We start from the raw sequence: 23,258 nt of genomic DNA on the forward strand, positions 1-23,258 counted from the left end.
CGGAACAACGCAGCAACCTCATCCTGCAGGATCTCACGAATCCTAGCGTCCAACTTGATGGGTTTTATACAAACAATCCTAAGTGTGCATGCAACCCTAGTTTGGATCTATGTTTTCACTATTAGATACACAACATTATGAACACAAGAATAAAACCCTAATGTGCATTGTTATTTTCGAAATCAACATACAAGATTGGATTACATACCTCTTGTTGTTATATTGCAATAACAACTTAAATCTTCAAATCCCAAGTCTTGAAAGCAAGCACCACAAGTGTAGTGCCTCTAATGGCTCACAAACACCACAAACAATTGGAGAGGCTTAAGATAGAGGAGGGAGGAGATAGAATTCGTCCTTGGGACCTCTTAGGAGCATGTATACGAATTCTAAAGGCCTAGGGGTCTTTATATAGGGTTTAGATTAGGGTTTCAGTCCTTATCCTTATCCAGTTGCTTGCCCACCAAGCGACCACAAGATAAGCCTTAAAAAACCTTTATCCTCTTATCCTTGGAAGATTTTAAGGATATCCTTATCCTTGAATTCGTCCATCCTTTAACAAGGATAAATATTGCCCTATCTTGCAACTATCTTATAATTACAATTCAGCCCCTCTAGTTTAATTAATTACACTTGATCATAAAAATAATTCCTAATTAATTATTGACCAATATTAATTAAACAAATATGATTTTCCTTTAATATATTATTCTTATAACATGTTAATAAATCACAATAACCTCTCTCTCTATTTAATTTCTCCAGTCAAGTTGCTTTGGTGAAGGCAACCCAAAAGGACCATCACAACCGGGTCAAGTACTTACCAAATATGGTTACGGGCTTAGACACTAATCCAACAGTCTCCCACTTGGATAAGTCTAGTAACCACAAATGTAACGTGCAACCCGATTAGCAATCGTAGCTCTCAAAGACGCTGTCAAACTCTGATCTTATCAGTAACCTGTCCTCTAGATAAGGGATCGTACAGTCCTCTGTTAGATATCATGCTGACAATTCTATGGAATGATTAGTCAAGCATTTAGGTTTCTCGATCTCCGATTTATTTGACATAGAACTTAATCGAACACATCAATTTAATTCTGACCGGGCCCGACACATAAGTCAAATCAAATCATCGAGCGGCCGAGATATCTCTTCTACCCTCTTAGGATAAAATTTACAGATAAACTTCGACTTATATGCATTTACTTATTCAATAATCAACTATACACAACAATGCGTTTTATAACATTGAGTTACCAATGCGTTTTTGCATTATCAATGCACAATCAATTAGCAAATAATAAACCATATATCTAGGTTTTAAGACTATATGATATTATCGTCTTGCGATCACCTCTTATATATCATATTCCATACGGTGATTCCAGCAAGCACGAGTTTATTCCAATGCTCAAAACCAGTTCATAAGCACTCATGAACGTCGCAGCAACCCTTTGCTATGTCTAATACCATTTAGACAATCTACACACCAATTCATGACAATCTTCATTCATATCTACTTCCAACACATGAATGATTGTGGACAATTTGAATAATTTGATTATTCCTAATAAACTCAATTATTCTGGAAGTCAAAACATGCAAAAATTGAAACAATAGTTAAACAATTAACATATGACAGTAGCTTTACTTATAAATAAAACTCCTTTATTTAATCATCAAATGTCAATTACATTTATCTATTACACGTTTCTAAAACTATCTAATCTATGCTAATACCATCCTTCAGCCCAATACTCCTAATATGCTGCAAGTGCTTAACCCTACTCAGTCCCTTCGTAAGCGGATCTGCTGGGTTATCTTCTGATGATATCCTCTTCACTACAAGTTGTCCTTCTTCTACACGATGTCTGATGAAGTGATATTTTCTGTCGATATGTCGAGATCTACCATGATCCCTCGGTTCCTTGGTCAAGGCAACCGCTCCTTCATTATCACAGAAAATCTCCATGGGCTCCTTTATGGCGGGTACAACTCCAAGGTCACCAATGAAGTTCTTCAGCCATATTGCTTCCTTCGACGCTTCGCTCGCTGCTATGTACTCTGATTCGCACGTTGAATCAGCTACTGTTTCCTGTTTGGAACTCTTCCAAGTCACTGCTCCTCCATTTAGGGTAAAGACCCAGCCCGATTGCGAACGATAGTTGTCCCTATCGGTTTGGAAGCTGGCGTCACTGTACCCTCGCACCTTCAAGTCATCACTCCCTCCGAGGACTAAAAACCATTCCTTCGTCCTCCGAAGGTACTTAAGGATATTCTTCACAGCAATCCAATGTGCTCTTCCAGGGTTCCCTTGATATCTACTCACCATGCTCAAAGCAAAGGCTACATCAGGGCGAGTACAAGTCATAGCGTACATGATTGAGCCAATTGCGGAAGCGTATGGAACTCGGCTCATTTCAGCTATCTCAGCTTCGGTACTCGGACTTTGAGTCTTACTCAATTTGGCATTGCTTTGTATCGGTAATTCTCCCTTCTTCGAGTTTTCCATACTAAAACGTTTTAGTACTTTCTCTAAGTAAGTGTACTGACTAAGTCCAATTAGTCTCTTACTTCTTTCTCTTACTATCCTTATTCCCAAAATGTAAGAAGCTTCTCCGAGGTCCTTCATAGCGAAGCACTTCCCGAGCTAGGAATTAACCTCTTGCAAAGTCGGGATGTCGTTTCCTATGAGCAATATGTCATCGACATATAAAACTAGAAAGCTTACTATACTCCCACTGGCTTTGACATATACACACGACTCATCTTCGCTTCGTACAAATCCAAACTCTTTGACTTTCTCATCGAAGCAGAGATTCCATCTGCGAGATGCTTGCTTAAGTCCATAAATGGACTTCTCAAGCTTACACACTCTATTTGGATGCTTCGGATCCACAAACCCTTCTGGCTGAGCCATGTAAACATCCTCAACCAACTTTCCATTAAGGAAAGCGGTCTTGACATCCATTTGCCAAATCTCATAATCATGAAATGCGGCAATAGCTAGCATCACTCTAATAGATTTTATCTTCGCAACTGGTGAGAAGGTCTCTTCATAGTCAACTCCGGGAGTTTGAGTAAAGCCCTTCGCAACCAATCGCGCTTTATATGTGTGTACCTTTCCATCCACGTCGGTCTTCTTCTTGAAGATCCACTTACACCCAACGGTCTTACGTCTGGGCACATGATCAACCAAATTCCAAACTTGGTTATCATACATGGATTGGATCTCGCTATCCATTGCCTCTTTCCATTTCACAGACTCCGAGCCTGCCATGGCTTCCTTATAGCTATTAGGTTCATCAAGATTTATTAGTGTACCATCACTAATATACGTGTCCCCTTCGGTAGTAATATGAAAACCATAAAACTGGGGTTGAACTCTAACTCTATCGGAACGTTTAAGAGGTAAGGACTCATCAATTGGTTCAACCGGAGTTTCCTCCTCGGGTTGAGTGCCAGCGGTAGAGGTTCCTTCATCTATCGACTCTTGAATCTCTTCAAGCTCGATTTGCCTCCCACTGTCCTCTTGGCCTATGAGTTCTCGCTCTCGGAAAACTCGTATCCTCGCAACAAAGACAACATTGTCATTCGGTCTATAGAAGAGATATCCAAAGGATTTCTATGGGTAGCCGATGAAAATACATTGCTCACTTCGAGGTTCAAGTTTGTCGTGAGTGTCTCGTCTTACAAAAGCCTCGCAACCCCAAACCTTGATATGTGCCAACGAAAGAGCTTTCCCCGTCCACATCTCGTGAGGTGTTTTGGCAACCTTCTTAGTAGGGACTCGGTTAAGGATATGGGCGGCAGTCTCCAAGGAATACCCCCAAAAAGAGATTGATAGTGAAGCACGACTCATCATAGAGCGAACCATATCCAATAAGGTTCGATTATGCCTTTCTGCCACACCATTCAATTGTGGTGTCCTAGGTGGCGTCAATTGCGAAACTATTCCACACTCCTTGAGATATTCGTGGAATTCAAGACTTAGGTACTCTCCTCCTCGATCGGATCGAAGCATCTTTATCTTCCTGCCCAATTGATTCTCCACTTCATTCTTAAACTCTTTGAACTTTTCAAAAGTTTCTGACTTTTGCTTGATTAAATAGATATACCCATATCTACTATAGTCATCGGTAAAAGTCACGTAGAAGCGGTTCCCATCCTTCGTGGTTGATCTAAACGGTCCACATACATCGGTATGTATTAGGTCCAATAAACCTTCACCCCTTTCGCACGTACTAGCGAAGGGTGACTTAGTCATCTTTCCAAGCAAACAAGACTCACACGTGTCATCTTCCCTAAGGTCGAATGACTCCAACACTCCATCCTTTTGGAGTTGGGCTATGCGTTTCTTGTTGACATGTCCAAGACGACTATGCCACAAGGATGCTTTATCCAAACTATTGGAAGAATCTATATTCAAAACATCATTTCCTATGTTATCAACAATCATAACAGTTTCATAAATTCCATTACATGGTATAGCTTCAAAGTAAAAGACACCATTTAGATAAGCTAAAATAGAAACATTCTCATTATTAAAAGAAAATCTAAAACCTTGTCTATATAAACCATGAAATGAAATGATGTTTCTAGCCATTTATGGCGAATAGCAACAATTGTTCAAATCTAAACATAAATTATTCCTAAGCACTAAAGAATACACTCTAATCTTGGTCACAGGTGACGATCTTCTGTTCCCCATGATTAGATTGATTCTTCCTTGCTCCACATCCCTACTTCTTCTTAGTCCCTGCACATTAGAACAAATGTGGTAACCACAACCGGTATCAAGAACCCAAGAAATAGCATGACTAGAATCGTTAGATTTAATTGTGTATATACCTGCGAAAGATGGCTTGATCTTTCCTTCTTTGATGGCTTGCAGGTACTCTGGGCAGCTTCTCTTCCAATGTCCTATCTTGTGGCAGTGGTGGCACTCTGCCTCCTTAGGGTTAGGGCAGGGCTTAGCGGGATCAACTTTGGTCCCACTAGAAGAGGCACTATCTCAGGCTTTAACCTTGCGATAGTTTTTAGACGAAGCCTTCCTTTTCTTTCCCTTTCCTTGACCAATAGCCAAGACAGGAGCAGCGGGTGGATTGGGAGTTGGTGCAACATACTTGTCCTTGAATTTTCTCTCAGCGACCCTCAAGAGACCTTGGAGTTTGCTTAGGGTGACCTCGTCTTTGTTCATGTGGTAGGTCATCCTAAATTGATTGTACATCGGAGGTAAAGAGTGAAGCACCATGTCGATCGCCAAGTCTTCCCCAAAGTCAACATTCAACTTGCGAAGACAATCGACATACCTTTTCATCTTTTGCAGGTGCACGGTAAGAGACTCTCCATGACCCATCTTAGCGGAAATCATGTTAGTGAAAATCTCATAACGCTCTTGTCTCACGTTTTGGTGGTATCTCTCCAATAAGTCTTGGTGCATCTTGTATGGATACATGTCCTCATAGGACTTTTGGAATTCGGAGTTCATTGTGGCTATCATGATGCAGTGAACCTTCGTTGCATCACGCTCATGAGTCTCAAAAGCACTCATTTCAGCCGGAGTAGCGATTTCTGGATTGATCTTCTCGAGCTTTTCATCAAGGACATACTCCTTGTCCTCGTAGCGAGCAATTGTGCGAATGTATCTTATCCATTCGCTAAAGTTCGTTCCCTCGAAAGTAACCTTTTGGCAAAGGCTCATCAATGAAAAGGAACTATCGGCAGCGTTGTTTGATTTTGACATCTACAAAGGAAAAGGAGAAAGATAGATTAGAATATGAATCCCTACTTATCACCCAATAAGAAAAATTAGGGCTAGGATCCAACAACAATATTTACATCTTAGAAAAGGGATGCCGTAATCTAAATGCAAATAATTTGAAGGTAAGTGAATGACGATTCACTAATTCTCCATCATGAAAAACCTAACTCTAAGTTCTAAATGTATTGCGAATTCCTAGGTTCGGATGAGATTCATTGAAACTTTTCAATGGCATGTTTAAATCTCGATATGCCCCTCTCGTTTGTGACTGGGATACCGAGGATCACAAAGCGGGTGTGAATTACCATGCAAATTCACATGGTGCCTTCATTATATCGATCACCTATTCGATGTGCCGGTAAACCACACACGCTCCATCGAACTATGATAAGCAACGAATCACCCTTTGCCACCTTCGCTTAGAGCCAATTAGTGTGCCGGTAAACCACACACGCTCCACTAACTTCTTAGCAAGGTGCAAAGTGTAATTTCATGGGATTACATCAATTCACCTTTCCTAAAGTAACTAAGATTGGAAATTTTAGAAAACATGTAGTTACTTTGTATTTCTTATTATACTTTTAATGAGAGGATGAGGTTGCCCTATCCTACCCGTTCGGCTAACGACCCTCCACCGATCAAGCAAGCGGTGGGTGTGAGTGTACACCCATTAAGCGCCATTTTATAGGCCGCAACCTTATACCCACCTTATAGACCGGCTTCGTGAATGAGGCCTACTAACGGTAAGACTAGCATTTTAATTATACATACATACATACATATATATATATATATATATATATATATATATATATATATTTATTAAGCTTGTAATAATATAATAGTATAGGGTGTATTTTAAACATTTCAAAAATACTAGGGTTTTAATCTTCAATTAAAATTTTCGAAATTTAATGTCACTTAAATTAAAATTTTAATTATTAAAACTCTTGATTTAATAATTATCTTAAATTAAACTATTAATTTAAATTATCAAATCATAAGGGATTATCTAACTCTAAAAGATAATTACCATTTAAACATTTAAGTTATCCTAATCCCTTAAATCCCTCTATAAATTTCGAAAATATGGATGGGATAATTCATGATCTTTAATTACCATATTTAACTATTAAAGGATAATTACAAGATATGGGATTATCCAAATCCCTAAAATTTAGGATCTTATCTTGGGGAAGGAGGAAAATCTCGAAATCTAAGGGTTTGCAAACCCTAGATTTCGAAATCTTGGATTGAAAGGAAAGGATTCAAAAACCCTTTCAAGATTTTCGCAAATTAGGGTTAGGAAACCCTAATCTCGAAATCTATGGCCTCCTATGGTTTATTGGCTATAAACCCTAATTTGTCAAGTTCATACAATTGAATAAAACTAATTGAAAACAAGTTAACCAGAGGCTCTGATACCACTGATGGGTTTTATACAAACAATCCTAAGTGTGCATGCAACCCTAGTTTGGATCTATGTTTTCACTATTAGATACACAACATTATGAACACAAGAATAAAACCCTAATGTGCATTGCTATTTTCAAAATCAACATACAAGATTGGATTACATACCTCTTGTTGTTATATTGCAATAACAACTTAAATCTTCAAATCCCAAGTCTTGAAAGCAAGCACCACAAGTGTAGTGCCTCTAATGGCTCACAAACACCACAAGCAATTGGAGAGGCTTAAGATAGAGGAGGGAGGGGATGGAATTCGTCCTTGGGACCTCTTAGGAGCATGTATACAAATTCTAAAGGCCTAGGGGTCTTTATATAGGGTTTAGATTAGGGTTTCAGTCCTTATCCTTATCCAGTTGCTTGCCCACCAATCGACCACAAGATAAGCCTTAAAAAAACCTTTATCCTCTTATCCTTGGACGATTTTAAGGATATCCTTATCCTTGAATTCGTCCATCCTTTAACAAGGATAAATATTGCCCTATCTTGCAACTATCTTATAATTACAATTCAACCCCTCTAGTTTAATTAATTACACTTGATCATAAAAATAATTCCTAATTAATTATTGACCAATATTAATTAAACAAATATGATTTTTCCTTGAATATATTATTCTTATAACATGTTAATAAATCACAATAACCTCTCTCTCTATTTAATTTCTCCAGTCAAGTTGCTTTGGTGAAGGCAACCTAAAAGGACCATGCACAACCGGGTCAAGTACTTACCAAATATGGTTACGGGCTTAGACACTAATCCAACACAACTCACATGTGCTCATCTGACCAATAACCTCGGGCGGTACTGACCCACCCTGACCGCCCTCTCCTGCTCCAAATCCTGACCCGGATCCGCTCCCAGTATGCCTCGTAACCACCATACTAAAAAAAACACCGCAAGATCTCAGATACTTCCTACAAACCTGGGAACCAACTCCCAACCCAACCCTAGAGGTCATGGTTTCTTTGATACGCGTATGGGTCCCGTGCTTTCAGTAGTACGGGACCATACTACCTTCCACACCTACCCTCATTTGTATCAAGTATTACCACAACACCCTAGTGAAAAACATACATAACAAGCGCTCAACCCTCACTCCTAGAGGAACATCAGAAATCTCCCACAGAGGAACCCTAGGCTAGCAGGCATCATAAATCAGACAACATTATCATGAAATCCTGAAGATCCCTAGCCTAGTACTAACATGTTGTTCTATCAAACCTCAAAAACAAATATCATGTATGGTATTTTGGGGTTACTTACTGGCTCCGGCTGATCGTACCTCCGCGTCCTCCTTTACTCATTTTGAAAACCATTTTAAATTTTCTTTTGAAAACTCTCCCTGATTTGAGACTGGATTCACACGAATGTTCCTCCAATTCACTCAAACCAAGGCTCTGATACCAACTTGTAACGCTCTAAAAATTTCAACCAATTTAAACTTTTCGAAAACAACTAAGTTTCATAAAGTTATTACTAAAAGGTTTTCAATATAATTATTATTAGAGTCTTCCCAGAATCAATCATAAAACAAAATCATGAGGAGCAGTACGATCACGCCTTTGCCTTGCCACGGTCTCCTGAAGAACCTGAAAAAAAAAACATTAAACCACAACTGTAAACCCGAAAGCTTAGTGAGATACCCCCAAAATACCAACCACATATACACTACACGCACAACATGCCATATCATAATAGAACACAGAACAACCATGCACTTCGGGTCTACTGTATGACTGGTCCGCCGCACCGGCCTTCAGTCCACCTGGTCCACCCTCCGAGTCTAGCCATACATATCGAGTCTATAGTGTGATTGGTCCGCCCGCACCGGGCCTTCAATCCACCTGGTCCACTCTCTGAGTCTACAGTATGACTGGTCCGCCCACACTGAGCCTTTAGTCGGCCTGGTCTACTCTCCGAGCCTCGGCACGTCTGGTCCGCCCTCTTGGGGACTACAGCCTATCCGGACCGCTCGCTGGGCCTTCGGGACAACCGGTCCGCCCTGGGTATGTTGGCCTACAGCACAAAGCAGGACCCGCCTCAACCCAACCCCAGTCCAACAACCATGTGCACATAAACATTCAATCATATAACAATTCACATTCAATCAAGCCGATCTAGCAGATTACATAACATAACATCATCCTAACCAGGATACCGACCTAACCGGGTCTCTAACATAATATAATCCTAACTACGAGGATGCAAACATAGCAAAGCAATAACATAACAACGATACCCGGATCACTATCCGATAAAGGGCCAGCCTTGGTGCCTTAGACCCTGTTGATATAGTGAGGATAACTCACCTCGCAACTGCCGACTGAAAGATAAGACCAAGATGCTCCGACCACTGATACGATCTCCACCACTAGCCAACACCAACACTGAACACAAAACAAATGCCAACAATTACCAAAATGCCCCTGGAAGTCAACTGGTCAACCCTTGGTCAAAGTCAAAGTCAAAGTCAACCTCCCGACTGACTCTGCTCGCCGAGTCAACCCGATGACTCGCCGAGTCCCCAACTCTGAGTCCCCTCGCACTCAACTCACCGAGTCCTCCCTTGACTCGTCGATTCATGGCTTAACCTGAAGAAGGTTAGGACCTCACGACCAGACTCGCCGAGTCCAAGAATAGACTCGCCGAATCCAAGGCTATCTTCAACCTACTCGCCGAGTTGTTCTTCCAACTTGCCGAGTTCCTGCCCATCTTCAAGCAACTCGCCGAGTACACCTTTGTGACTCGCCGAGTGCCTCTAGATCTTAACCCATACAGAAGCCTTCCATGCCATGCAATTGATCCAAACCATAGATCTACCCTTCTACAACCCATCCATCACGTAAAGTGGCAAACTTTACATGAATCTTAAGAGATCTAGGCATTTAACACTCTAGGGATAGGGTTTGGGACAAGATGGCTTCACCAAACACTCAAGAACAGGGACTTTCATGCACTCTAGACCTTCTCCATTCCAGATCTGAGGTAGCAACCTCAGATCCAACCTCCAAACTCAAAATACCACAAGCTAATCTTTCCAAATACTCCAAAATGATGAATAATAGCCCAAGCAACGAATTAATACCTCAAAAGGAAGCTCCAACAGAAGAGAAATCCGAATCTTAGCAAAGCCCCTTGCTCCAAGCCTCTTAACTCTCCAAGATCTCCTCCAAAATCTCTTCTCCAAGGTTCAAATGCTCTCAAATCCCTCACAAGCGCGCCTTAGGGTTTTCTGGACTTCAAGAGAGGGTAAAGAGGCTGGGGAGAGGGTATAATGTCCTTTATATAGGGCTCATCCTCCGAAATTAGGGTTTTCTCCACTCAGCACCTACTCGCCGAGTCCAGCCTCCGACTTGCCGAGTTGGCCACTAAACATGCGACCAGAATCGCGACCCTACTCGCCGAGTCCACCCATGGACTCGCCGAGTTTCCCTTTCACATTTACACTTTGAACCCTGAACTTGCACTCCTGAAATCGGGATGTTACATTATTCTTGCATCCTTAGTTGTTTCCTAAGCACCTTTTTAGTTATATTCACTAACTATATACATATATGTGTAATAATATGCTAAATAGGACTCATTTGTGTCTCGGGACTTTGTTCGTGGAACCAATCATCATATATCGAATCTTCAATTGAATCACCCACATAATGTGAGTTCATACCCCCATGTCTTTTTCCAACTTTTTAAATGTTTTAGGGGGAGAGTACAAGTATAACACAAGAAATGTTGTGTTTTAAAATATAAATTGCTTATTATTTGTACCATTGAACTGTATTTAGAACATGAAAAATAGAACATGGAAATGAACTTATAAACTTTAATAAGTTTAGTTTAAGAAACAAAATGATATTTTATAAACTTATCTGTTAATTATAAAAAGGGTTTTCCACATTATTTCTTGTAAAGTCGTTAATGTAGCTTGTGAGACACGTCTTCAGTACTTACTTAAGTACAAATGGAAGTCTACCTTTATGACCAGAGTATCCTCGAGGGAGAGCGTGAGTTTGTCTACAATACGTCATGTTTTATATTAGTCAAATTAGTATGGTCGTAAAATTCACAATATATAACAACGATATATTTACGTAGTAATATACTTTTCATGAACAATCTCAAGGGATAATAACTATGTGATTACTTAGTATATACCATAGGGTTAGATAAAACTGAAATCTGATAGACAGTGGAATGTGTGACTTCCGCCTCACTTCATGTTCCTTGTTAGGTTGTGGGCTTGGGGCAGATTCACCCGATCAACTGTTTGTTCGGTCTTGCTTATATACAACTCGTATGTATTAAGTGATCATAGGAGGGTAGTATCGTCATATCAGATTTTCAGGGTAAACAAGTCTTTATTCAGTTTAACATATCAACAGAACTAGATATCATTGAAGTAAGTATATTGAGTATGCTTATGCTTTTCAATCTTGGAACAACATAGACAACCAATAGGTTTTATAGAAAATATAAGATTTTCTATGGTAAACATCATTCTTTTAAGATAAATACTTTTTGATAGAACTTTCTAAAAACAATAACATTTATTACCGAATCAATGTTTCACAATAGATTTAGTGAAATTAGAAACTTATCTATAAAAAGATTTAATATGTATTTTTAAGCTAGTATAACATAAAGGACCTTAAATGGTTAATTCTATAATTACTTGGTTTATACATCAAGGTTATATATAATTAATATCCGATATGCAGTGGAATGTGTGACTTCCGCCTTACTTTCTGTTCCTTGTTTGGTTGTGGGCTTAGGGAAGATTCACACATTTAATTGTCCGTTCGATATTAGATTATATAAAGTCAGTATAAACTAAGTGATTATAGAAGGAACTATTGTGGTCACCTTTTTACCAAAGAAAATATATGATTTTCTTAAGGAATGTTTTCATCAAATATAAATGAACTATTACAGTTAACTCCGTAAGCACCTAGTGAATACGCCAGTGTTATATACAATGAGGATCTAACAAACAATGGGATGTGTGACTTTCGCCTCATCTCCTGTTCCTTGTTTGGTTGTGGACTTATGGCAGATTCACATAATTGATTGTCTGTTTGATCTGGATTGTATATATCTTATATTCGTTAAGTACTCATAGAAGAAATTGTAGAGTCATTTTTACTTATCATGTTATTATATCAGAAAATATAGGATTTTCTAGAGTATCAGGTGAACTTTTCTAAAGAACTTAGAGTATACTTTTTATAACAAAAATACTTATGAACTCACTAGCTTAAATGTTGATCTACTCTTTCAAAATAACTTGTATTCTCAGGAAACTAGTAGACAGATACACGCTCAGGGATTTAGAAGATGGAGCATAGTAGCTTCATGTCTTTGTTTTGTTATTTACTTTTGGAGTCAAACTTTTGTGAATAAAATATAATGTAAACACTTTAATATTAATGAAATGGTTGTTTGTTACTTTGATTACTATGATGCATCTATTGTGATACTGAGCATGACGTCCTCCGCCCCCGAATGTTTCCACTGTTTCGGTTTGGGGGTGTGACAAGATGAAAGATGATACGGATAATAAGAGATGAAAGATGAAATAGATGATGAGAGACATTGACTTTAAAAGATGACGTCATATAGTAGAGTATAGATGACAACCACAGACTATTTTAGACAGTCCAATGAAACGTTAGCATGCTCGCAACCTGTAGGTGTTTTTGAACTAAGTGTTCACCAAAAGTACTCTAAAAACCCATTGACATGTATTGTGGGTGGACTCCCTAAAATAATACTGTTAGTAAAGGAGATAAACCTTGGCAGCTATGAACTTAGTGCTTATTAGATAAACATTGGCAGCTATGAACTTAGTGCCTAATAAATAACATTGGCAGCTATGAATTTAGTGCCCTATAAACATTGGTAGCTATGGACTTAGTGTCTTATAGATGAACATTGGCAGTTATAGACTTAGTGCCTAATAGATAACATCGATAGTTATGGACTTAGTGTCTGTTAGATAAACCCTGGAATCGATGGACTTCGTGCCTATTCCTTAGGACAAATCCTTAGGAATAAATATAGGAGAGTACCTACCGACAAGTATCATGGAGGAATCCTTGAACTAGTATTGTTAGCATAGATGACCCTTAAGGTAAATCCTTAAGAATAAAGAAGATAATAGGGATGAGAAATTTGGTTAATTGTTTGATGATTAAACATAATAATTATATTATTGTGGGTTGAAAACCCAATGTACTCACCAAGTTTCCCAACCTTATCTACTCAGTTTATTGTATCACAAGTAGCGATGTTAAATATACATTATGTTGAGAGATTCAATGAATATTAGGCCACTATTTTAATTAATGTAAGGCTTGTAATATTTCGTTATGCTTATGTTTTTGTATTGACGATGACATCCCAATGTTTTAATATAAATAAAATACATTTCTTCGGAAATGCTTTGATAATATCATTATCATGTTTTCTGGGAACAAATTTTGCAATGTTATTTCTCAAAAAGGATACTCTGATTTTTAAATAAGCATAAACGAATCGGTCTTTTCTGGCCGTGAAAGTGGGGATGTCACGTGTCTGGATTGTCATCATTACTATACACGTGGATTTAGAGCAGTGGGGTATTGAATTAAATGAGCTCCTTATGAGGAGGCTTGGGGCAGGAAATAATACTTATTTTTGGAATGACAAATGGTGCCAAAATCTAGTGTTGAAAGATACTTACCCGTCACTATATAGGTTGAAGGTTAACAAAAAATGTATGGTTTCTGATAGAGTGAACAACATGGGTATCAATTGCTTCCAGGGGATGTGGTCGAGAGGTCTTAGACGTGGAAGGGAGGCTAGTTCGCTTATAGATCTAAAGAACAAGTTAGCTACCATCACCTTGACAGACTACCCAGACAAATGGGTCTCGTAAGGTAAAGATGTTGAAGGGTTTTCTTTCCAGATAATGAGAAGTTTGATTGCTAAGGCGAATTTGATAAGACCATCTCCAACCCATCTCTATCCCCCCCCTCCTAAATGGAGTAAAAAATGGAGTAAATAGTGTTTCATCTCCAACCCTACTCTATTTTCTACCCCATTTTTTACCCCAAAAGCATATTCCTAGAATATTCCATTTTTATAACTTATATATATTGTCAAATACACCCCTCTACTAATTAAACTTATATTTATGATTAATTAATATAAATTAATATATAACATGATATTATAAATATTAATTACTGCATTTAAATTATAATTAGTAGATAACATAAACTAGAAATGTATAAAATAAAAATGAGAGAGACTAAAATTGGCAACCAAACTTCACCTCCATTTTTGGAGGAATACTATTCATATCTCCAAAAATGGAGGTGAGAATGGGGTAGAGTGGAGAAGAATGGGGGAAGAAATGAAGTTTGGGGGTGGGTTGGAGATGCCCTAAGTGATGAGGATGACATGAATTTTCATTGGGGAGAAATGGGCTCCATTAAAAGCTACTTGCTTCGTGTGTCGTTTGTTTTTAAATAGAATTTCGTCTATGCACAATCTTACAATTAGAGGAGTTGTTTTGTCCTTGATCTTATGCCCCTTTTGTGTTAATTCACAGGAAGACACTAACCATTTTTTCTTTGGTTGTCCTTATGTGAGTGAAGTTTTGAGATGATTTGTTAACCGATCAAAGTTGTTATGTTCTCCTCCTTTGGATAAAATGAGTTTGGTTACTGATGTGTGTTCCATAAATTTGGACAAAAAGAAGAAGAGGTTGGTGCGGACTCTTATTTTCTCATAAGGAGGACTTTAATTCGATTAATTCTTTTGATCGATGTTTTTCCCCTATTAACTTTGATTGTATGATGTAATGATTCTAGTGCCTCGTTAGTTTTCCTTAAGGCCATCCGGAGTGGATGAGATTTCTACGCGTGAGTTGCTGATTTGGCACCCTGGAGACGCGTGAACACCGCCCACAGGGTGAGTGGGTTGGGGGTGGCGCGGGTGGTATGACGGACGAAGACGTGTAGAGCTTAAATTTTGAATATTGGCACCGTTTGAAAGCATTTAATAAAAATAATCTATTCATTATTAATTGAATTTCACCCTTTATATACATTCATTTTAAACATATTTTTCAAAACAAAACAGACACATTTTTTCAAAACAAACACACATTCAACAAAAAATAGATAATTTTTAAATTTTTATGTTTTTTTAAGTAATGTAATGTTTATGTTTTTTTTACTAATTAGCTTTTAAATTTTTATGTTTTTAATTAATGAAATGTGGTTTTATTTTTCTATATTTTAAAAATATTTATTTATGTTTTAAATTATGTTTTTTATTTAATTTAAATCATAAAAAAGTAAAAAAAAAAAAAAAGAATATTATGGAGTGGTATGCATTCCAATGCCTAGAGAGTTGGTGGTGGTGAGCTGACGTGACGGTAAGTTGACTACGTCTTTCCGATGATATGGTTGGAACCACTCCCTACAATCTAATAATATATTGCTAAAGTTGAAAAATAAAATAAAAACTAAAACAAAATATCAATACCATATTTTTGGTATTTGAAACTTACCACTAACGAACTATTGAGTATAATGGTCAATTACTCAATTTATTTTGGTTTGAGAAAAAGATTGTCAAATTAATTATTAAATTCCATTCAATAAACCATGATGATCAAGTAAATTAGATCCTAACTTGTTTGTTATTGAAGACTAACAAAAAATAGCATTAACGGCATCAAGATTTGAACAAGAGAAGGCACCGATGGCGTTGCGTGCGCCATTGGTTGACCGCTAAACCTCTTCTTCTATCCGTCTGATTCAAAGCAAGCAACCCTCTCATATTTGGCATCTTGCAATGAAACACAATCAAAGGAACCGACCCTTTGACCATCGTGGCGTTAAAATTAACGGCACACAAAGCAGCCTAACATGTTACGCAATCATAAATAATCGATCAAGAAAAGAAAGAAATCATTCACCAAACCCCCTAAATCGAAAACTGTAACGTGCAGGTTTCATCCTCTTCCCGTTTGTTCCTCTTCTTTTCAATCTTTTCTGCTCCACACATGTATGATTATGATTTGTAGATATAAGCACACACAGATTTGATTCGTATAGTAAATTTATAGCTTTTAAGCCCACTGTTCTTCAATTTTTGTTTATAATTATAGTTTTATAGCACTTTTTCTCTTTAATGGAGGTCTCATCGTCATCATGTTCCTCCCCACTTTCGATTCATCGACTCGACTTCGCCCCACCTATTTTGACCCGACCCATGTCGCGTTTCTCTTCCAAACCCGTTACCCGATTCACCCCTTCCACCACCTGTAACACTTCGTCTTCTTCTTGTTCTTCTGCATCGTCGTCTTATTTTGGACTTTCCATCTCTCATAAACCCTTGAAATTGAAGAATAATCACACCCTTCCTCGAAAAAGGCGTGGCTCGTTCTATATTGTAGCTGGTGTGTTCGAGAGATTTACCGAAAGAGCAATCAAAGCTGTGATGTTTTCTCAAAGGGAAGCTAAAGCTTTAGGCAAAGACATGGTCTTTACGCAGCATCTGTTATTGGGCTTAATCGCTGAAGATCGTTCTCCTGGTGGCTTTCTCGAATCCGGCATCACCATAGACGCTGCTCGTGAAGCTGTTCGGAGTATCTGGGATGAAGAAGAAGAGGGTGATAAAAAGGAGCAGGTCACATCAACAACGTCTGCCACAGATGTGTCGTTTTCAAATAGCACAAAAAGAGTGTTCGAGGCTGCAGTTGAGTATTCGAGAACCATGGGTTATAAATTCATCGCTCCTGAGCACATTGCCATCGGATTGCTCACTGTAGACGATGGCAGCGCCGGTCGTGTCCTTAAGAAGTGAGTGAAACCAAAGCCATTTTCATATGAAGCTTGCGTTTGAAAGTCATTAATGGTGGAATTCTATTTTCGCAGATTAGGAGCAGATTTAAACCACCTGGCAGATGTTGCAGTCTCTAGACTTCAAGGAGAGCTTGCCAAAGATGGAAGAGAACCCACGAAAATGTTAAAAAATTCCTCTTTTGGTAATAAAACATCAGTCAGATCCCCTGAAAAAGCAAAAGGTAAAATATAATTAAATATTATGTCTTTTTGTATCCATGGTGCTATCTTTTTTGTTCTATAAACATGTTGGTGTTAGATAGTGACATTTTCTTTTCAAATTTTTTTTCAGGGAAAAGTGCATTAGATCAATTCTGTGTGGATCTTACTGCTAGTGCTAGTAATGGGCGCATTGATCCTGTGATTGGGCGAGATAATGAAGTTGAAAGAATCGTTCAGATTCTTTGCAGAAGAACTAAAAATAATCCCATTCTTCTAGGTCAAGCTGGGGTTGGAAAAACAGCCATTGCAGAAGGACTAGCCATTCGTATATCTGATGCAAATGTCCCTGTCTTTCTCTTGGTAATTAGTCCTTTTCGCCCCTGTTTTTAGTAAGCATAATATGACATAACAGAACAGGTTGCACTGCATCTAGCAATGATATGACAGAACAGAACATGTTGTACTGCATTTGACTATCATATGACAGAACTTGTTGCACTGCATTTGTCGATTGAGATGAGACTGATGTCAATAGGACAATATTGCAAAAGGTGGGACAAGGACTTGCTTTTGATATCTTGTTTGTGGAAAAGACATGAATGCCCTCCTCATCCCCATAATTCAAGATAACCCTAGAAAATTTGTCTTTTAGGTTGTGTTTTTTTGTTAATTTTTTTATTGGTTTAACTGCAGACAAAACGAGTTATGTCATTGGATATCGGTTTGTTAATTTCGGGTGCAAAGGAGAGGGGAGAATTAGAGGGGCGTGTAACGAGTTTAATTAGGGAGGTAAAAGAGTCAGGTAAGCATAATACATTAAATCTTATTAGGTTAATAATAATAATTGTGTATTTTGATAATTTATTTTATTTTATTGATGTTGTAGGTGATGTGATACTTTTCATTGATGAAGTCCATACACTGATTGGGTCAGGGACTGTTGGAAGAGGTAACAAGGGATCTGGACTCGACATTGGTAATCTTTTGAAGCCATCTCTTGGGAGGGGTGAATTACAGGTTTTTATTATCCTTCATTCTTCATTATACTAAAATTTGAACTTGTGTAATGTGTTATAACTTATAACTTTTAAATTTTAGGTCATATTTACCTTTTTTTAAGAAAAAGCGTTGTTATTTCAGTGTATTGCTTCCACAACTATGGATGAGTACAGATTGCATTTCGACAAGGATCAAGCATTGGCACGTAGATTCCAACCTGTCATAATTGAAGAACCAAATCAGGTAATATAATAATATATATAAAAAAGTAAATTAACAACTATAACAGCATTCTTTGTTAAAAATATTCGTTCTATGAAAATACAGGAAGATGCAGTGAGGATTCTAATGGGGCTACAAGAAAAATACGAGGCTCATCACAAATGTAAATACACATTGGAAGCCATTAATGCAGCTGTGTACTTGTCATCAAGATACATTCCTGATAGATATCTTCCAGATAAAGCCATTGATCTGATTGATGAAGCAGGAAGTAAAGCAAGAATGGAGTCTTTCAGAAAGAACAAGGAACAACAAATTGATATACTTTCAAAGTCTCCTAATGACTATTGGCAAGAGATTAAAGCAGTTCAAGCTATGCATGATGTGGTAAGTGACTACATTACATTTTCACTGCTATAATTGGATAGATTTTTCCAAGTTTAAAAAAGTATTAATAAATGAAAAACCTCAGGTTTTGGCAAGTAGAAGAAGCAATCTTGTTGACCCAACAGACACAAACAATGATGATGCTTTGACTTGTTCCACATCTGATGATCAAGAGTATGCTTTTTATATTCTTATAAACAATTTTTTTGTGGTGTTACTTTTATAAAAATTATGATTTTTGAACTACTTTTTTTTTCAGGCCTACAATTGTGGGGGCTAATGAAATAGCAGCAGTTGCTTCACTATGGTCAGGGATTCCAATTCAACAGCTGACAGCTGATGAAAGAATGTTATTGGTGGGACTTGAAGACCGATTAAAAGAAAGAGTTTGTGGTCAAAATGAAGCTGTGGATGCCATTTGTCGCGCTGTGAAACGATCTCGTGTAGGGTTAAACGATCCTGACCGTCCGATTGCTGCCATGCTTTTCTGTGGGCCCACGGGAGTTGGCAAAACCGAACTCACAAAAGCCCTTGCTGCTTCCTACTTTGGCTCGGTAAAAACCATTTTTTCTTACTTATATAGATTTACAATAATACTCTTTATATTTTTTAGTTTTTTTTTCCCTTCTAAATTTGTTTTACATCTTTTTTTATTTTTTTACAGGAAAGTTCGATGCTAAGATTGGACATGAGTGAGTACATGGAACGCCATACGGTCAGCAAACTAATAGGCTCCCCACCGGGATATGTAGGGTATGGTGAAGGTGGGACCCTTACGGAAGCCATCCGTAAACGGCCTTTCACAGTGGTGCTTCTTGATGAAATAGAGAAAGCCCATCCTGATATCTTCAATATTCTTCTTCAAATTTTCGAAGATGGTCACCTCACTGATTCCCAGGTTCGTGAACCTAGGAAATCGATAAATGCACCAGTCATCCGGATTCGAATAATCCGGATGACTGGTGCATTTATATTAGATGACAGGCGCATTATGCGCCAATCATCCATCCGATATACGTCATATATCTCATTAGATTTTGTCATAATTTCAGGGTCGTAGAGTATCGTTCAAGAACGCGTTAGTGGTGATGACTTCTAACGTGGGGTCCACAGCTATCGCGAAGGGGAGACACAATTCCATTGGTTTCCTACTTGATGACAACGAGTCTTCATCTTCTTATGCCGGATTAAAATCACTAGTAATGGAAGAACTCAAAGCGTATTTTCGTCCCGAGTTACTCAACAGGATAGATGAAGTTGTCGTGTTCCGTGCTCTCGAAAAGACTCAGGTTTGTCTTTGTCTTAGACAGAACATAACAGATTGTACTGTGTTTGATTTTGACTTGACCGAGAGAGACTGACATTGTTTATTTTGTCTTGTTTGCAGATGCTTGAGATATTGAATATGATGTTGGAAGAGGTGAAAAAGAGGCTTGTTTCGTTTGGAATTAATCTGGAAGTGTCTGTACCGGTATTGGAGCTTATATGTGAACAAGGTTTTGATAGGAGTTATGGGGCAAGACCTCTTCGAAGGGCGTTGACTTTGATAATTGAAAATCCATTGAGTGAATCACTTCTTTCTGGAGAGTTTGAGAAGGGGGACACTGCTGTGATTGAGATTGATGGTTCGGGAAATCCGGTGGTTAGTAACAAGTCTCGCCGGAATGTTTACTTGTCTGACACATCAGCATTGTCATAGGTGAATATATGTAGAAGCCCATTAATTATTATTATTTAATGTACAAAGTGATTCATATTGACTGTGTATATGTTAGAGGAATGTTGTGAATTCATTGAGGTTCAGTAAATATATAATTCATAATTTATTGGTTAACGCTATTCCAGTTGACAAGTTAATTTCTGTTTAGATTTTTTGGCTGAATTTTGTGTTTAGGTTGTAAGCTTTAAATAGAATGCATGTTTGTGTAATGTTTTATTTAATGTTTTTTTTTTTTGTAGCTTTGCTGGCCTGGCACCACAACTAGAAAAATAAAGCAATGGTCGATTACAAACTTTTTTCCTGGAATATTATTTTATTTTCGTGAATATGATATATTTTTCGTGGTGAAATGAAGTTATTTTAGCAAGATTGAAAAGTTCGCAAAATTGGATTAGCACGGTTTATAAAGGAGGCCATGCAACAAAATTGGTTAAGACTTATATCGTCAAAGACCAAATAGAAGTTATTAATTATTATTATTATTATTATTATTATTATTATTTTTTACTTCCATGTGTAAATTTTTGAGGCTACGTGGAGTGGCCAATGGTGGTTGTCAAAGTTAGAATGCAAATATGACAAGTAAAAGATTTGAGTAAATTTAATGAAGTGAAGTTGGTTGATTGTGGGATACACCACATGGTTGACTTATCATTAGACTAAATGGAACAACACTTGTTATTAAAATGGTTAGAGGAGCTCTTAACACATTTCCTTAATTAAAATCACAAAATCAATGCAGCATGAGCATATAATCTTGTGAGAATCAATTAGTTTTACGTTCTAAGAGTTACCAAGTCCAAAAGATAATCAAATGTTTACATTATCATTATGGAGGAAACATTTCCATGATCTAAATGAAATGAAAACAAACATATAAACCATTTGTTGCTTACTAATTTGAGGGTCCATTACTTAATTAAGAAATTAGTCAACAAAAATAAGCATTCATTCATCAAAGTTCATGATCAAAGATAAATAAACACAAGAAGATGTTTGACTAGAAAACATTTCCATAAATTTCAAACACAAGATAATATGAAGTCTTCAAAGCAACCAATCATCCATGGGTTAAACCCTAATCAACCAAATGTGAATCTAGCCAAACATGACCAAAATAAAAGAAATACAAAATAGTTTAGAGGTACCAAGCATTGTTCTAGTTGCAAGATGAAAAGAAATTACACCAATATTCTAAATCTTCAAATCTTCTAAAGCCTTCTTGAGAGAAAAATGAATGATTTTTCTAAAGTGTTGATAATGAACTCCCTCTCATATTTCCAGTAAAAAGGGCTCATTTCCGGATTCAAAAACTCCCCCAAAACCCATCCACCAACCTTCCCAAAATAGAGTCAAAAAGTCAAACCCCGGATTCACCACAACACGATCCATGCGAACCGTTTGTGGATCCACACGGGCCGCGTGGGTCTCGCTGATTGTATGCCTTGGCCCATTTAATATATAATCCAGCCCAATCTTCTTATTCATCCTTCAGCCCACATTTCATCAATTCTTGGGAGCCCAATTATGTTATTCCAAAGCCTCCCATGATGGTCCAATGCTTCTTTAGTCTTCCTTAACTCGAGTCCTCGTCCAAAGATTAAGTCCAACGTGCTTCTCGCTTATACTGACACCAAGCCCAATTGCACCACTTCAAGTCCATGAACAAATTGAAAGCCTCCAATAGCCCCGCACTCCTTCCATACCTCCAATAACAAATAGTCTTCGCTAAATCCTGCAAATAAACTCAAAAGACTGGAAAGCACCCGGTAAAGGAGAAAAATAATAAAAAGAGAAAATATGCAAGAAGATTAACTAACATGAGATGATTTTAACTAAAAATAAACTATGAAAAGAAGTAATAAAAATGAAACTATCAGCCAACTAGGAATTTTGTGTGTTAGGGGTCAAAAAGCTATTGTGGGTATCCTTATAAACAAACCTTTGTATTCTGAAATATTTCAATCAAATTAACACTATTTTTTTACTATACCAAAAATCCATTGGGTAATTGACCAACTGGTGTTTTTATCTGCCCATCGACACCGAGAGGTTGTCGTGGCTCGACGCACACTATCCCGTTCGGCATGCTGAGGTGACAAGTTCATCTTTGTGTGTGTGTGTGTGTTTGTGTGTGTTGACCAGCCAATAACTATTTTGTTTGATTTTTTTCTTCAATTCTAATACACTATAAATAGCAACCTAATATACCATTTTATACCACACAACACTTTCTTTTTAGCTATTCTAAAATGTTTTTTTTCGTCTTCATCTTCAACTTCGAACTTTTGACATGGTGCTACAAGCGACGATGGGCGTTGCTAAAACGATGACAAATATGATTTTTTTACGACGATTTCAAATGCATAAACATTTATTTTAGTGTATAGTCGAACATGTGATGAAAGCGTGTTCATATTTCCAACAATCTCCTGATGCAAGAGATATAGTAGATCCTAGTCCATTGCAAAAATACACAACCACACTTCATATGATATCATATGACACCCTATCGATGGACTAGATGAGAATCATAGGATGTGTACCGTACAAGAAAGTCTTCACAAATTTTACAAGTATATCATGACGTTGTATGGTCGACGATATATGTTTAAACCTCCTCTACTTTC

General features: G+C 37.7%; 1 protein-coding gene across 1 annotated transcript; it reads left to right on the top strand.

The window, feature by feature from the left end:
• The first annotated feature begins 16,037 nt into the window (after positions 1-16,037).
• ERD1 (Clp ATPase) lies at positions 16,038-20,742 on the top strand. The gene is made up of 12 exons (XM_079040145.1): positions 16,038-17,096; positions 17,172-17,320; positions 17,431-17,660; positions 17,994-18,102; positions 18,187-18,317; positions 18,441-18,542; positions 18,627-18,908; positions 18,994-19,082; positions 19,168-19,462; positions 19,573-19,806; positions 19,961-20,197; positions 20,296-20,742. Exons 1-12 carry the CDS (start codon positions 16,426-16,428, stop codon positions 20,605-20,607), a joined length of 2,841 nt encoding a protein of 946 aa, XP_078896271.1. The 5' UTR covers positions 16,038-16,425; the 3' UTR covers positions 20,608-20,742.
• The last annotated feature ends 2,516 nt before the right edge of the window (positions 20,743-23,258 follow it).

Source organism: Lactuca serriola, chromosome 4, assembly GCF_051521515.1.
Source record: "Lactuca serriola cultivar US96UC23 chromosome 4, Lser_US96UC23_V15, whole genome shotgun sequence".
Lineage (NCBI taxonomy): Eukaryota > Viridiplantae > Streptophyta > Magnoliopsida > Asterales > Asteraceae > Lactuca > Lactuca serriola.